At 52.0% G+C, this 14,712-nt stretch overlaps 2 protein-coding genes across 3 annotated transcripts; both read right to left on the reverse strand.

The window, feature by feature from the left end:
- Positions 1-2,566: 2,566 nt before the first annotated feature.
- AQP10 (aquaporin 10) lies at positions 2,567-5,792 on the reverse strand. The gene is made up of 6 exons (XM_055324207.1): positions 5,506-5,792; positions 4,832-4,958; positions 4,086-4,223; positions 3,870-3,988; positions 3,437-3,654; positions 2,567-3,009 (listed from the first exon to the last, which is right to left on the reverse strand). Exons 1-6 carry the CDS (start codon positions 5,608-5,610, stop codon positions 2,820-2,822), a joined length of 897 nt encoding a protein of 298 aa, XP_055180182.1. The 5' UTR covers positions 5,611-5,792; the 3' UTR covers positions 2,567-2,819.
- Positions 5,793-11,704: 5,912 nt separating this feature from the next.
- Positions 11,705-14,712, reverse strand: HAX1 (HCLS1 associated protein X-1). Of its 2 annotated transcripts, none has more exons than XM_055324122.1 (7): positions 14,565-14,712; positions 13,850-14,109; positions 13,486-13,679; positions 12,559-12,610; positions 12,325-12,431; positions 12,107-12,197; positions 11,705-11,958 (listed from the first exon to the last, which is right to left on the reverse strand). In XM_055324122.1, exons 1-7 carry the CDS (start codon positions 14,621-14,623, stop codon positions 11,873-11,875), a joined length of 849 nt encoding a protein of 282 aa, XP_055180097.1. In that variant the 5' UTR covers positions 14,624-14,712; the 3' UTR covers positions 11,705-11,872. The 2 variants fall into 2 exon arrangements, with proteins under 2 accessions (XP_055180097.1, XP_055180099.1); XM_055324124.1 differs by lacking the exon at positions 14,565-14,712 and adding an exon at positions 14,363-14,532.

Here is a 14,712-nt window from a genome sequence, read left to right on the forward strand (position 1 = left end):
GGATGCTCCCCTGTGCCCTCCTGGTGGCCATGAGAGGTTGCCTGTGTTTACTGGAAAGCAGAGTTTCCAAAGGGTAGGGTGGAGGGAACCTGAGCCAGGAAACACCTGGCAGAGCCTCAGGAAACAGTGGGCAAGCTCCACCTTACTCAAAATGCTTATAACCCTGCCATCCCACATTGCTGGGGCTTCCATTCTCACCTCCTCCAGGGGAGCTCACACTACAGGCCTGGGCTTCATTTCCTGAACAGGTCCCCAAACCACTTCCTCTCACTTCCTGGGTCAGCAGAGGGGCCTTGCCCACTGTGCTGGGGAGTCACCCTCTCTCTCCCTCCCCACAAGCCCAGCCCTGCCAGGATGGCAGTAGATACAGGCTCAGGGAGAATCACACAGGCCTTTGTTTTTCCTTCCATCTTACCATGTCCCTTTCACCTAAAAAGGTAAAAAGGTCTGGCCTAGGAGACAGGGTCAGAGCCTCATCCCTATTGCCAGCCAGGCCCTGGGTCCTCTTGTCACCTCCTCTTTCTCTGTCTGGGTGAAAAGCCTTCCCCCTCATCTGTTCCCTTGTCCTGGGCCTCCGAGGCACAGCCTGCCAGCCTGTCAGCCCAAAAAGATACTGATTGCCTGTCTGACCAACCTCTATAATTACAGACTCTGGCCACAGCCTGTCACCCACACCAGCCATCCCTTTACTAACTCAGACTCCCTTTCTGAACCCCAGGTCAGGCAGAAAGTCAGAAGTCCTCTTCCTCCCCGACCCTTCCCAACACTGATCTTGCCAAGGGTGCCTGGCTCAGGAGGAAAAAACTTCATCCATGTTTGGGAGATGCCAAGCCCTCCTCCAGGGGCCCTGGCCAGGGTCTCCACCCAGTCTAGAGCATGAGTCACAGCAGGGTGGGGTGTGGAGGAAGAGGCTAAAGGAGAAGATGGGAGGGTGGGCACCACAAGTTCCATAGCCAGCCCCACCCTCCAAAAGAGAGTCCATCAAGAAACACCACCAGCCTGAAGATCTGGGCTTGAGTCCTACGAAAGAATTAATGAAGGGACCACACACACTCTTAGGATTCCCGAGTCTGGACACAGAGCAGGAAAGTTGTTTTACTTCTAAGGCCCTGGGGAGAATGAAAGCTGACTTGCTCCCAGAACTCATCCCCTCTGGGGGCCCTGGTGGGGAGGGAGCAAGAGTGGGAGGCATGGGGGCAGGCACTCACTTCTCCCCAGGCTCCCCACAGCCTGGGTTTCTTTAACACTAGACACACCAGCCACGTTGCCCTGCCCATCACCCGGCCCCAGCCCCCTCTACAGCCACATTTAGAATAAAAATAGCCGGCTCTGGGAGGAAGGCAGTGCTCCTCCTCTGGCGGGGCCCCCACTCCCTTCCAGCCCGAAGCCTAAGCCGGGAAGACGGACCCTTCTCCCAGAGAAGGCTGGCAGGTCAAGGGGACAGCAGGAAATGGGATCCCGTACCCCTTCCGTGGTCAGGGTCAGACTCCTCCTGGGGCCCCCTCCAGAGACGCATCCCTCACCCTACAAGTGTCGGGCGGCACTCCCCGCCGCGCCGCCCCCTCCCTTCAGCCCTCCTGCCTCACCTCAGCGCGCGGCGCCGGGCGCCCGCCCCGGCCGCCCCGTCCAGCCCATGCCGGGGGCTGCGGCGGGGGGCGCTCGGCTCGGCTCCCCCGGGCTCCCGCCCCCAGCTGCAGCCCCGCTCCCCCGGGGCTCGGCCCGCTACTTTGTGTCAGTTTCGGCCGCAGCGGGGCGGAAGTGACGGAGTCGGCGGCAGAGGCGGGGGGCGGGCGGGGGCTTTGGGGTGGAGGAGAGGGGGAGGGAAGGAGGGAGCCGCCATCTTTGTGCGGGGCGGGGGATGGGGGGTCTTAACCCTTCCGAGCCATGGCCCCCGCCCCTCCCGCGGCACCTCCATCCCGGAGCACCTCCACCCCGGGACCCCTCCATCCCGCGGCCCCTGCACCCAGGGGCCCCTCCATCCCACGGCGCTCCACCCAGGGGCCCCTCCATCCCACGGCCCCTTCACCCAGAGGCACCTCCACCCAGGGGCCCCCTCCACCTCACCGCACGTCTCCAGTCGGCCAGAGAGTAACGAGACCAGACTTTTTTTTTTTTTTTTAAGTTCATTTACTTAAGTAATCTGCGCACCCAACATGGGGCTCCAACTCACGGCCTCCGAGATCAACTGGCAAGTTCCTCCGACTGAGCCAGCCAGGCACCCCAAAGGGAGCCCTGGCGCTCTTATTCACTGGAAAGGGTCCCGGGAGGGCGGCCAGGTAGGGGCGTGAGAGCGAGCCCCCCCCCCCCCCCGCGGCCCCAGAGTCAGGGCCTTACTCCTGGGCGCACCGCACCCCTCTCCGGGAGGGATGGCTGGAGCGTCTGGGCACCGGGCTGTGCCTCAGTTCTCCCCCTGCGCTCGCGGTCGTCTCCTCGCCACCTGGGGAGCTGCCCCGCGAGGGAACCGCGGCTGCGCAGAGGTCTTGGGGCTAGGAGCCCCCCTCACCGAGGCTGCCCGCCCCCCACCCCACCCCGGGCCCCTCCAGGGTGCACCCTTTGGCGGCCACTGGGAGGCTCTTCGTCCGCGGAAGCCATCACTGTCCCAAGACCTGCTGGAGGAGGAGGGGGAGCAAGGAGGGCCAGCGGGAGGGGCCTGGCGCGGGGTTACCGCCCCGTCTAAGTATCCTGCCCAGTTCAGGGGGAAAGGATGGCTTGAAGAGCGAACTGCGATGCTGGCTGGTACAGAGAATGTCTTGTCACCAGCCCTGGGTCTCTGGCCCTCTCCAGTGTCCACAAGGGAGGTGAGGGCTGCCATGTCAGAATCATAGCTTACACTGAGCGGAGGCAGGAATTTCCAAGTCTGAAGCTTTATGTTGGGCAAACTCTAGATCCTGAGCTGGCTCTGACTCTTCAGAATGGTGGAGAGCCACCAGCAGCTGATATGTGGCTGTGCCAAGCGTAGCCCCTACCAGAGGGGCCACCACAGGCACCCACCACCAGCCATTACCAGCACTACAAGAGAAGGACACAAGGTGACCTCAGGGCTGGCTCCCCTAGCCTTCATGGCAGACTGGGGGCAGTACCTAGTGCACTCTTGAAAGCAGTTCCTGGGGAGCTTCAACAGCATGGCACTTAGAGACCCCAGGAGAGCCTGGTCCAGCCTCTTGCCTTAGGGAATTATCTGAATATATCCATTTTGCTGATGAGGTCGCTACTGCCCAAGGAGGTCATATGACATGCCCAAGAACACCATCTCTACAGTTTGTATGGGAAGGGAGTAGGAGGTAAGAGGCAAAGGGAGAACCAGGGCTTAGATGAGGGACATTGTCCTAACAAGCCAAGAGAACTATGCAAGAGGAGAGAGCTGGGACCTAGACTCAGAGCCCTTCGCAGAGGGAGGAGAGTGGAGGTACTGGAGAGGGACGCTGTCCTCTCTCACCTGAAGACTTCAGGGCCCCAGCCGGCCACGTAGGTGAAAAGCCGTGGGCCCAGGTCCCGGGCGGGGTTGAGTGGGAACCCACAGTTGGCACCCATGGATAGCCCAATGGCCAGGATCAGCAGCCCGACAGCCACAGGCTCCAGACCCGCAGGCACTCCTTTGTTCCGTGTGTCCAGGATGGCCAAGATCCCCACAATCAGGATCCCTGTGCCCAGAACCTTGGGGTCAACAGAGGCAGAGGAGCCCCCATAAGCTGCCAGATGGTCCAACTGCTCTTTCTCACCCAAGCATCCTAGGCCACCAGCCCATGTCATCTGACTTTGTCCAATACAGGAGTGGGGGTGGTGCTGAAATAGACCCAACCCCACATTCCCCAGGGCCAGAGGGGACAAGGCAAAGACTGGGGCTTTTCCAACTCTCCCTTCACAGTTACCTGATCCAGGAAGCCGTTGTTCAGGGACAGATAAGGGGCAGGGTAGGTGGCAAATATGGAGGCCGTCTCCTTGGGGCCCATCACTGTCAGGTTCCCACCTGTATAGTTCTGTAGGGCATCTGCAGGGGAGGGGGACACCCAGGATTTCCATCTTCATTGGCTCAAAATCACTGCAAGGCACTCCTAGCCACATGCAGATGCTCCTGACCACATTACCGTAATAGAGAGCATAGGTGGCTCCTGAAGCACAGAAAGCAGACAGAAGCTGCACCAGGCAGTAAATGGGGAGCTTGGCCCAGGGGAGGCGTCCCAGGAGGCACATGGCCAGGGAGAAGGCTGGATTCAGGTGGGCCCCTTTAGGGATCCAGAAAAGAAAACCAACATCCGTTAAGTGCCACTGCCAGGCACACACCAGGTACTACTGCTACTCCTCACGACTTTGAAAAAATTTTTACTTATTTAAAATAGTATTCCCAGCGTGGGGCTCAAACTCACAATCCTGAAATCAAGAGTCACACACTCCTCTGAGCCTGCCAGGTGCCCCTGCCACCCCCCTACTCCTCAGGCAGATGTGTCAGGAAGCTGAGGCTCAACCGGATCACACAAGAAAGCCCCAGATCTTCCTAAGACAGTGTTCACATCTCAGGGCTGCAGCCAGGCACACTGACAATAGCACCTGTCTGGGGACCAGCAGGTGATGACTCCAGAGGGCTTCAGCAGGGGACACAAGAAGGCAAGCACTTACCCTAACGCTTTGCCAAAGCTCTCTGCCTAAGTGAGTTCAGGAGACACACACACAGGGGAAGGGCTGGACCCAGCCCAAGGCATATCCCAGTCATCCCAGTCCAAGGCACCGGTCAAGCTCAAGGAGACGATGTTTATGAGTCACTGGAGGCTCTGTCATCTACCCACACTCACGTGCACGTTCTGTCCCAAGGATGACCAGTTCCCACCCTCCTCACCTGAAACATTACCACTCACGTAGATGGCTATCGTAACAGCTAGGGAGCCAGCCAGAAACATGGTGAAGAAGTTGCCTTTGCCTTCTCCACTGGTGACAGCTTGTGCCACAGCACCCTGGGTGAGGATCTGGTGGGAGAGGAAAGATGAGGAACGAGAACCAGGAACAGGGCGCCCCAGGAACAGGGAGCCCGGGCAACCAGAGGGGGACAGAGCACCTGGCAAAGCCAGAGGAACAGCCCGGGTTGTTGAATGAGCAGGAGTCGACAGGGAAGGGAGAAAAACACATGGAGGGACAATAAAGGAGAGATGTGGAGGATGAGTGACAACAGGGAAGGAGGATGAGAGATGGGCAGGAATGGAAGGGACAAGGGCAGGGAGAGAAATGATGGGCAGGGACGCATGGGCAGTGGTTGAGTGTCTGCCTTGGCTCAGGGCATAATCCCTGGTCCGGGGATCCAGTCCCACATCAGGATCCCCGCAGGGAGCCTGCTTCTCCCTCTGCCTGTGTCTCTGCCTCTCTCTGGGTCTCTCACATGAATAAAGGAAGGGAAGGGGAAGGGGAAGGGGAAGGGAGGGGAGGAGAATTGATGGGCAGTTAAAGAAGGGAGACACCAAGAGGAGCCAAAAACTTCTCCCCAGCTCACCTCTTTCCTTCCCCAGTTACCCAGCCTACCATGAGCACGAACACTCCCAGAAACTCTGCCAGGCACTGTCGGGCCAGGTGGCTGCGGATCTGGAGCCTGCTCTTGACTTTAGCCAGGGGGTGGCTGTAGGCCATGGTGAGGATACCCTGTCTCTGGCTGCTGCTCCCTCCGTCTGCATAGGCACACGAGTAGTGCCTGCCAGATAAGGAACAGACTTTAAAACCAATTACCTCAGCTCTTGAACAGCAGTATCTGTACACGTGTGTAGGCTAAGGACGTAGAGATGATGGGAGAATGTCCAAGGACAAGCTTGGTGCACGACCAGAGCCTGGAGTTTGCCCGGGCTCTGTGTACTTTGTCTGCCATTGTCATTCTTCCTGTGCTGATGGGCTGGAGGAAGTGTCCTGCATCAGTGCAGGTGGCCTAGACCACCCTGGAAGGAAGCACCACTCCTCCCACTCTGCCCATGAGGGACTGGAGACCCTCAGGACTCTCCAAGGCCACACAGCTACTTAAGGGCTAAGCCTGAATTCAAATCCAGATCTTCTGATTCTCCATCCCTATTGCACAATGCTTTTCATGTGGAATGAGAAGTGTTTCTTCCATTTGGATGCTTACAAAGTTCCACAGGCATCCAGAGAAGCTGGGCCAACGACCAGAAGCTGCAGAAATGAAATCCACTCAGTGAACACTTGCACTTCCCTCGTGCAGAGCTCACCTTGGTTAGAAAGTGCTACAGCTTTGTGTCCCCTGCCATGGCTAAAGGAGCACTTTTTGCCCACAGGGAGCCCCACCCCCGCTTCTCTGGATGCTTGCCACCCTGATTCTGCATAACACAGAGCCACCACTTCCTACTTCTTATCACAAGCCTCCAATTAGGTTCATTCAACTATGAGTCAAATTCCAGACCTGGGGAGCAGGGTGAGCAAAATACAGTGTGTGTTCTTCCATAGAGCATGTTCTTCTAGTAGGTGGAAACATACACATGAAGATACTATATATAGTTTACAAGGTTCTTGAGAGGTGGGCCCCATAAGCCCCAGGTTCTAATGCAATAGTGGGCATATCTGTACGCAGTAGTTCTTTACTGGGTTTAGTGGATATCAGAATGCTCTACACACAGGTGCCCATTCGGGGCAATGCACCCATTTCCCAGCTGCTGGGAATATCAGATGCTGAGAGTACACAGCTGTTTCCCTCGTGGTACTACCTTCCATGGCTTAAGATGGCTTCACCCAAGGTGACATGCTCTCCTATAGGGTTCATGTCAACAACTGGTTGATGCAGGGATACAACGACCTGGCCTCTTTGCCTCAATACAGAACAACCCTGAAGGGTCACTCTAGCTTCAAAGTCCCCTTAGCATTAGCTGAGGCTTCTCTTGCAACTTCCTTGTGTCAGTCCCCACTCTGCCTCATCCTGCCTTCCTCAACTTCCTAGCATTTGTATCCCCAGAGAGTGCTAGCACCCCCAAGAAACCTTGCTCATGTCTCTTTTCATCTTTGTCTTTTCCCAGGGAACCCAATTTAAGAGCTGGTGTCAGGAGTGGTTCCACAAAATCTAGAACGGAATTTGGGCGATCACTCACGGGCTGGTTGACAAGAACTCTATCATGGTAGTAGGTAGAATATGGATAGTCTCTAGCTTGAAATGATGCAATGATTAAAACGGCCAGCAGTAGGCAGCTGGAAGCGGTGACTGGTTGGAAGGACATGCACTTGTGCAGTATCTCCAGCACTGAAGAAGAGGCTGAGGGAAATGGTCACTAGATTCTGCAAAACCTATCACCAAGCAAAGGCAGACTGCAAAAGCCACTGGGCTCCCTTGACAGCATTTCAGGAAAGCCTAACCTCTTGCAACCAATGAGCATTAGAGTGGAGGACCAGCTCAGATGTGAAGTGTATGAGTAGCAGAGTTTTAGAGAAAGTGCAATTCTCAGCCCCAGTAGGTTTCCTGTGTCAAGGGTAGGGTCCTAAAAGAAAAAGGGTAGGATCCTGACACTTGAGATAGGGACATCTGGGTAGATGCAACTAAGAATCCTGAATCCCCAGATTCCTCTAAACCTTCTCTCAAATCATTTTGATTTTCCTTTGTCTCTAGTGTTCTGAAGTAGTGTGGATTTATTTTTATCCTTGCTATTTAGCATGTAGTGGGTCTTTCAGGTTAGAAGTAAAATTCTCGGGCAGCCCTGGTGGCTCAGTGGTTTAGCGCCACCTTCAGCCCAGGGCCTGATCCTGGAGACCTGGGATGGAGTCCCACATCGGGCTCCCTGCATGGAGCCTGCTTCTCCCTCTGTGTCTCTGCCTTTAAATTTTTTAAAAAAGAAGTAAAATTCTCCACTTCCGGGATATTTTCTTGGTTTATTTCAATTTATTTAAAATTTATTTATTTATTTATTTTTTAATTTATGATAGTCACACAGAGAGAGAGAGAGAGGCAGAGACACAGGCAGAGGGAGAAGCAGGCTCCATGCACCAGGAGCCCGACGTGGGATTCGATCCCGGGTCTCCAGGATCACGCCCTGGGCCAAAGGCAGGCACCAGACCGCTGCGCCACCCAGGGATCCCCTCTAGGTTTATTTCATTGATGGTTTGTTAGTTTTCTTTCTTTTTTTTAAAAGATTTTATTTATTTATTCATAGACACACAGAGAGGCAGAGACACAGGCAGAGGGAGAAGTAGGCTCCATGCAGGGAGCCCGACACGGGACTCGATCCCTGGTCTCCAGGATCACACCCCAGGCTACAGGCGGCGCCAAATCACTGCGCCACTGGGGCTGCCCCATTGTTAGTTTTCTTATCGTTTTTTTCTTTTTCTAAGATTTTACTTATTCACGAGAGACACAAAGAGAGGGGCAGAGAGAGACACAGGCAGAGGGAGAAGCAGGCTCCCTCAGGGGAGACTGATGCAGGACTCAATCCTAGGACCCTGAGATTACACCCTGAGCCAAAGGGAATCGCTCAATCGCTGAGCCACCCAAGCGTCCCCCTCTTTTTTTTCCTTTTCTAAAAAAATTTTTATGAAACATAGTCAACATGCAAACATTCTATTAGTTTCAGGTGTACTTTTTTCCTGTTTTCTATATCACTTGGTCTTTCTGGAGATTTCCTCACCTTTGTCATTAAAACCTTTATACAGGGGCAGCCTTGTAAAATCTTTAAAATAAAATATAAAAAATAAAATAAAAAATAGAAAATAAAATCTTTAAAAAAAATTAAGGGCAGCCCCGGTGGCGCAGTGGTTTAGCACTGCCTTCAGCCCAGGGCCTGATCCTGGAGACCCAGGATCGAGTCCCACGTTGGGCTTCCTGCGTGGAGCCTGCTTCTCCCTCTGCCTGTGTCTCTGCCTCTCTCTCTCTCTCTCGTGTCTCTCATGAATGAATAAATAAAAAATGTTTAAAAAAAAAATTAAAATAAGGGCAGCCCTGGTAGCTCAGCAGTTTAGCGCTGCCTTCAGCCCAGGGCCTGATCCTGGAGACCCAGGATCAAGTCCCACGTTGGGCTCACTGCATGGAGCCTGCTCCTCCCTCTGCCTGTGTCTCTGCCCCTCTCTATCTCAGGAATAAATAAAAAAAAATTTTCTTAATTAAAATAAAATCTTTTTACAGTTTTTCATTTCTGCCATCACATTTTTTTAAACTCCTCAAAGTTCATTCTTATTTTGTTTATTCCTCTTTTGCAGGAATACCTTCTTTATGGATGTATCATCTTTTATTTCTAAGGACATTAAAACGTGCCCTTGCTAAATCTTCATCTTTCTGCAGGTATGTTTCTCCCAAGTCGCTTCTCTTGTCTGAGTCCACTGTTCATGCTGGAGGCTATCCACAGATATCTGGTCATCTCCAGCTCCATGTGTTTAAGGTGGTACTCTGAAAAGCTGATTAGAAAAATCAATTGTGGGCAACCCCGGTGGCCCAGCGGTTTAGCACCGCCTTTGGCCCAAGGCATAATCTTGGAGACCCAGGATCGAGTTCTGCATTGGGCTCTCTGCGTGGAGCCTGCTTCTCCCTCTGCCTGTGTCTCTGCCTCTCTGTGTCTCATGAATAAATAAATAAAATCCTAAAAAGAAAAATCAATTGTAAGGGTGCCTGGGTGGCTCAGTGAGTTCAGAATCCAACTCTTGGCTTTGGCTCAGGTCATGATCTCGGGGCTGTGGGATAGAGCTGGGCTCTATGCTCAGCAGAGTCTGGTTGAGATTCTCTCCCTCTGCCCCCCGCCCCCACTCATACGTGTGCTCAAACTGTTTTTTTTTTTTAAGATTTTATTCACCTATTAGAGACAGAGACAGAGAGAGAGAGAGAGAGAGACAGAGGCAGAGACACAGGCAGATGGAGAAGCAGGCTCCATGCAGGGAGCCCGACGTGGGACTCAAACCCGGGTCTCCAGGATCACGTGCTGGGCTGAAGGCGGCGCTAAACCGCTAAGCCACCAGGGCTGCCCACGTGTGCTTTTTCAAATTAATTAATTAATTAATTAATTAATTAAGAAATTGTATCCTTACATACTAAAAGGAGAAAAAAGTCAGAGGACATGTTCTACTAAATACAAGTCTGCAATTTTAAAATGTGAGTAGGCACAGAGACAAATAGATTAAAAGGACAGACAGAAAGGCCCAGCACAGGGAACCATGTGTATTTGTGTGTGTGTGTGTACAAAATATATCCATATCTGTACATACATATGCATATGTATTTTTCCAAATACAATAAAATGAAGTTGGTCCCATGGTTCTTTTTTTTTTTTTTTTTAGATTCCATTTATTTATTCATGAGACACAGAGAGAAACAGGCAGAGACATAGGCAGAGGGAGAAGCAGGCTCCATGCAGGGAGCTCAATATGGGACTCAATCCCAGGACCCTGGGATCATGCCCTGAGCCAAAGGCAGACAATCAATTGCTGAGCTGCCGAGGCATCCTGGTCCTGTGGTTCATACCCCATAGGAAGATAAATTCTTGATGGATTTAAAAACTTAGATGTAGGGATGCCTGGGTGGCTCAGTGGTTGAGCATCTGCCTCCGGCTCAGGGCATGATCCCGGAGTCCTGGCATCAAATCCTGCATCGGGCTCCCCACAGGGAGCCTGCTTCTCCCTCTGCCCCTCTCTCTGTCTTTCATGAATAAATACATAAAATCTTTAAAAAATAATAAATAAAAACCTAAATATAAAAAGCAGAACTAATAAAACTTGTAGAGGATAAAGAAATACTTTTTTAACCTTGGGTTGGGGAGATTCCTAAGATATAAAGAGCACTAACCATAAAGAGAAATATAAACAACTTCTTGGGTAATAAATCAACTTCTGTTCACATAAAGATATAATAAAGAGAAAAGACAAAATTTCATGATTATATCTTTGTTCTTATGATTTGCTTCCTTAGAAAAATCCCTTTATTGTCATTTTAGTGAAATTTCAAGAAAACAGAGGTAAATAAATGTTTAAGATCTGCCACTATAAGCCACAGTGCTAAAGTTTTGTTTTTGTTTAAAGGTTTATTATTTGAGAAAGAGAGAGAGAGAGATTGAGCAGGGGGGTAGAATGGGGAAAGAGTGGGAAGGGAAAAAAAAAAAAGAGTGGGAAGGAGATAGACAAGCAGACTCCGAGCTCAGCATGGAGCCTGATGCAGGGCTCAATCTCATGACTGAGATCATGACCTGAGCTGAAACCAATAGTTGGATGCTCAACCGACTGAGCCACCTAGGTGCTCCTAAGAATTTCTTTAATGAGAAAAAAAAATCTAGCAACGTTTGTCCTAGTTATATTTTCCCCAACATACATGGGGCGGGGGGGGGGGGGGAATACATACCCACTAAAGGAAAAAATATTTGCCAATGTATTTCATCAAATTACCTCGTGAAATGTCCGATCGTAGTGATCCCACACCTGGGGAAGCAGGTGTCCCTACATTTCCACACACACTTCCGCTTGTTAGACTAATGCATCCCTGTGTAAATTTTCCTGGAATTGTCTCTAGGTATCTCCTCCATAAGAATACTCATTTTCTACCAGTACCTGACCCTATTTATCAAATCAGGGTTGGGAAGCAGAACAAAAAATTAAGAAGTAAGAATATGTGGGCCAAAATAATTTGGGAAGCCCTGGATGGTACTACAAAGTAGAAGAGCCTCCGCTCACCCTGCGCAGCAGGCGGGTCCCACCGACTGGAGAGAGCTTGGGAGGCCTTTAAAAAAAAAAAGGGTAGAACAGCCTAGACAAAACTAAGACCAAGGAGTTAGCATAAATAAAGGTTTTATTGGTCAGTTTAGGTGAGTCACATACTGACATTACCCCCAACTCACTGTTCCATACACCCAAGACCCTGAGGTGGCAGGAGAAGCTAAGCCCACTGACAGTGAGCGAAGGGTAGAAAGAATCTGAAGGCCTCCGAGGGTTAACAAGGCTACCGGGACCGGAACCAACGTCCTAGAAATAAATCCAGGATGGAATAGGCATCATCCAGGGCTGGAGGTGTTGGTGATTCTGGATCTAAGGAGAAAGTGATACATACAGACACACTAAATGAAAAAGAATGGGCAGTGGACAAGGAGAAGAATATCAAAGGCTGAAAAAGTATGTGTGTTTTTTGCCCAAGGAAATAAGAGATGGACCTTTTTGATTCACACACTTTACTTACCATCTCTAGGACTGCCATCTGCTTCTTGATGGGTTACTGTGGTCTCTGTCCGGCCCTCACTATCCACCACAGTCCGGCGCTCCTCTACTGTCTACAAGGAGAGACCCCAACCATATCTCTAAGATCAATACGAGTGAGTTCACAGGTTTCTTTATATAGATTGCTCTTCCATGGCATCCTCTGGCCACATTTCCCTTTACTCCTCTGTTCCAACTCACCCCATCTGGCTTAGTGATCTTAGTCACCATGACGCTCTTGAAATAGGATTTGGGCTGGGGCTGCAGAACTGGGCCGAGGCCTTCCTGGGAAACCTGCGAATCAAGATCTAGAAGGGCAGAGAGGAAACACGAAATCAAGAGTCCAAAGGAAAAGAAGGGGCCAAGTGTGACAAGAAGAAATGTAAGGGAGAGAGAACAGAGGGTACGTTAAATGTCCCCTCCCTCCAGACTCACCATTATCTTCTCTGGCTCTAGAACGGGGGGTCACAGGCCACTTATCATCAAACTGTAGAAGGCAAAATAGGTGAAATGATACCTTTCAATCTGAAACTTGAGAGGTCACAGAATCCAAAATATTCCTAAGTTCCGTAACTACTTTTCCCCTGGGACAGAGGATTCCACTCAGGATAGCTTTATTTACTCACCCCTTTTTCTGTCCTACCCGTTCAATCTATCTTTCCACCAAAAGGCTCTCCTCAACTGACACTCTATCCTATCTAACAATCCGTCTTGTCCCAGAATCATACAGACTGGTGATTTTTTTTTTTGAAGGTTTTACGCATTTGAGAGAGACAGGGAGTACAGGAGGGGCTGAGGGAAAGGGAGAAACAGACTCCCCACTGAGCAGGGAGCCCAATGTGGGGCTGGATCCCAGGACCCCAGGATCACGTCCCTGCATGGAGCCTGCTTCTCCCTCTGCCTGTGTCTCTGCTTCTCTCTGTCTCTCATGAATAAATGAATAAAATCTTTAAAAAAAAGTTATAGGGCAGCCCAGGTGGCTCAGCGGTTTAGCGCCGCCTTCAGCCCAGGGCGTGATCCTGGAGATCCGGGATCAAGTCCCGCATCGGGCTCCCTGCATGGAGCCTTCTTCTCCGTCTGCCTGTGTCTCTGCCTCTATCTCTCTCTCAGGAATAAATAAATAAAATAAAATAAACCTTTTAAAAAAAAGTCATAAAAAAAATAAAGAAAAAAGCAGAACTCCCACCCTCATGCGCCCCCTCCGCCCAATCCTACAAGGAGCTTAAAATAGAAAACAGATAAATACACTAGAAGTGGAGAACCTAGGATCCCAACCCAACTTTGCTAGATTCTGACAAGCTCCAGTCTGTGCTTTATTAGTTACCTCCCGCAGGCTCTCACTTGGGGCCCAGAAGCACTCACCAGACCAAAAGGTCTCTGGGAGCCCCAGTCTGGGGCTGGTTTGGAGGATTCACTTCTTGTATCACTCTCCAAGACCCCCCCAAAGATCCTGGGCTGGTGACTATCTGGATACTTAAGCATTGAGTCCCGAAGTGTCTGTCCCTCCCGGCGTCTCTCACCAGGTGTCTCTGATTCAGGACCAGGACCTGGAAGTTCTGGGAAAAGGGGGCAGATGGATGCTGGGGGTGGGAGAGGACCTGGGCTCCTCACAGCCTTGATATTATCATTCTTCTCACCCCCCCCCCCCCCAGCTACTCTCTTCAGGCTCCTGGCTTCACCCACTAACCCAGGAGAAACCAGAGGTGCTCCAGGGGCAGCCACACACCAGAAGGGCGGGAAGGCAAGGTCCAGGCTTCCATCTCGCTGAAGATGTTATTAAAATCACGAATCAGGTCATCAAAGCCGAAGTTATCATGGAAACGCATCCCTCCTGGAGTGAAGGTGAAGCCAAAGCCAAATTCTTCCGGGGCCTGGGGACCCTCAGACCTCGAGCTCCCATGGCTCCACGGGGCTGCTTTTTCCTCCTCTTCCTCATCGTCCTCATCTTCATCTCGAGTCATCCCTCCAAAAAAGGGATCTCTGTGGCTGGGAGTGAAGGTAGATTGAGCACCAGAATCTCAGCCACACCTTCGGCCGCACAATCAGCTCCGGGTGGCCGAGGAGCCAAGGGCAGAGGTCTGCGCACCGAGGTGCGGGAGTGAGGCTGGCGGGGCGCCGTCGGGCTTCCGTCTGTGTCAGGGTCGGTCCTCACCTCGCAGGCAGGCCGTGCCCCTGCCCCCCGCGCCCCACCCCCGCCGGGCCCCCACTGTTTCTCCCGCCCAGGCCCCTGTTGCATCACCCCAGACTGGAGAAAGGCTTAAACTGCGGTTAGTCCTCTCAGCGGCCGCCCAGGTGACCGCCGCGGGGCGAGTGCGCAGACTTCTGTCCTCTCCGCAGCTGGTGAAGGAGTGACGAAGAGGACGGCTTCCCAAGAACTGGGTGTCAGAGATCAAGCTCCCCTCAGGACACCCCACCCTCGTCCGACCCCGACCCACTCTAACCTCCGAGGTCCAGAAAGGCCGAAAAAGCCCCGAAAGAGATCAAAGAAGCTCATCCCCATTTTGGGACTCGAACCTGCAGACCCCACCGAGGCCCATTCGCACCTGGCCACAGCTGCACTCCGCCGCCGGAAGTTGAGAGCAGCGTCGG

This window comes from Nyctereutes procyonoides, unplaced genomic scaffold (genome assembly GCF_905146905.1).
Source record: "Nyctereutes procyonoides isolate TBG_1078 unplaced genomic scaffold, NYPRO_anot_genome, whole genome shotgun sequence".
Taxonomy (NCBI): Eukaryota; Metazoa; Chordata; class Mammalia; order Carnivora; family Canidae; genus Nyctereutes; species Nyctereutes procyonoides.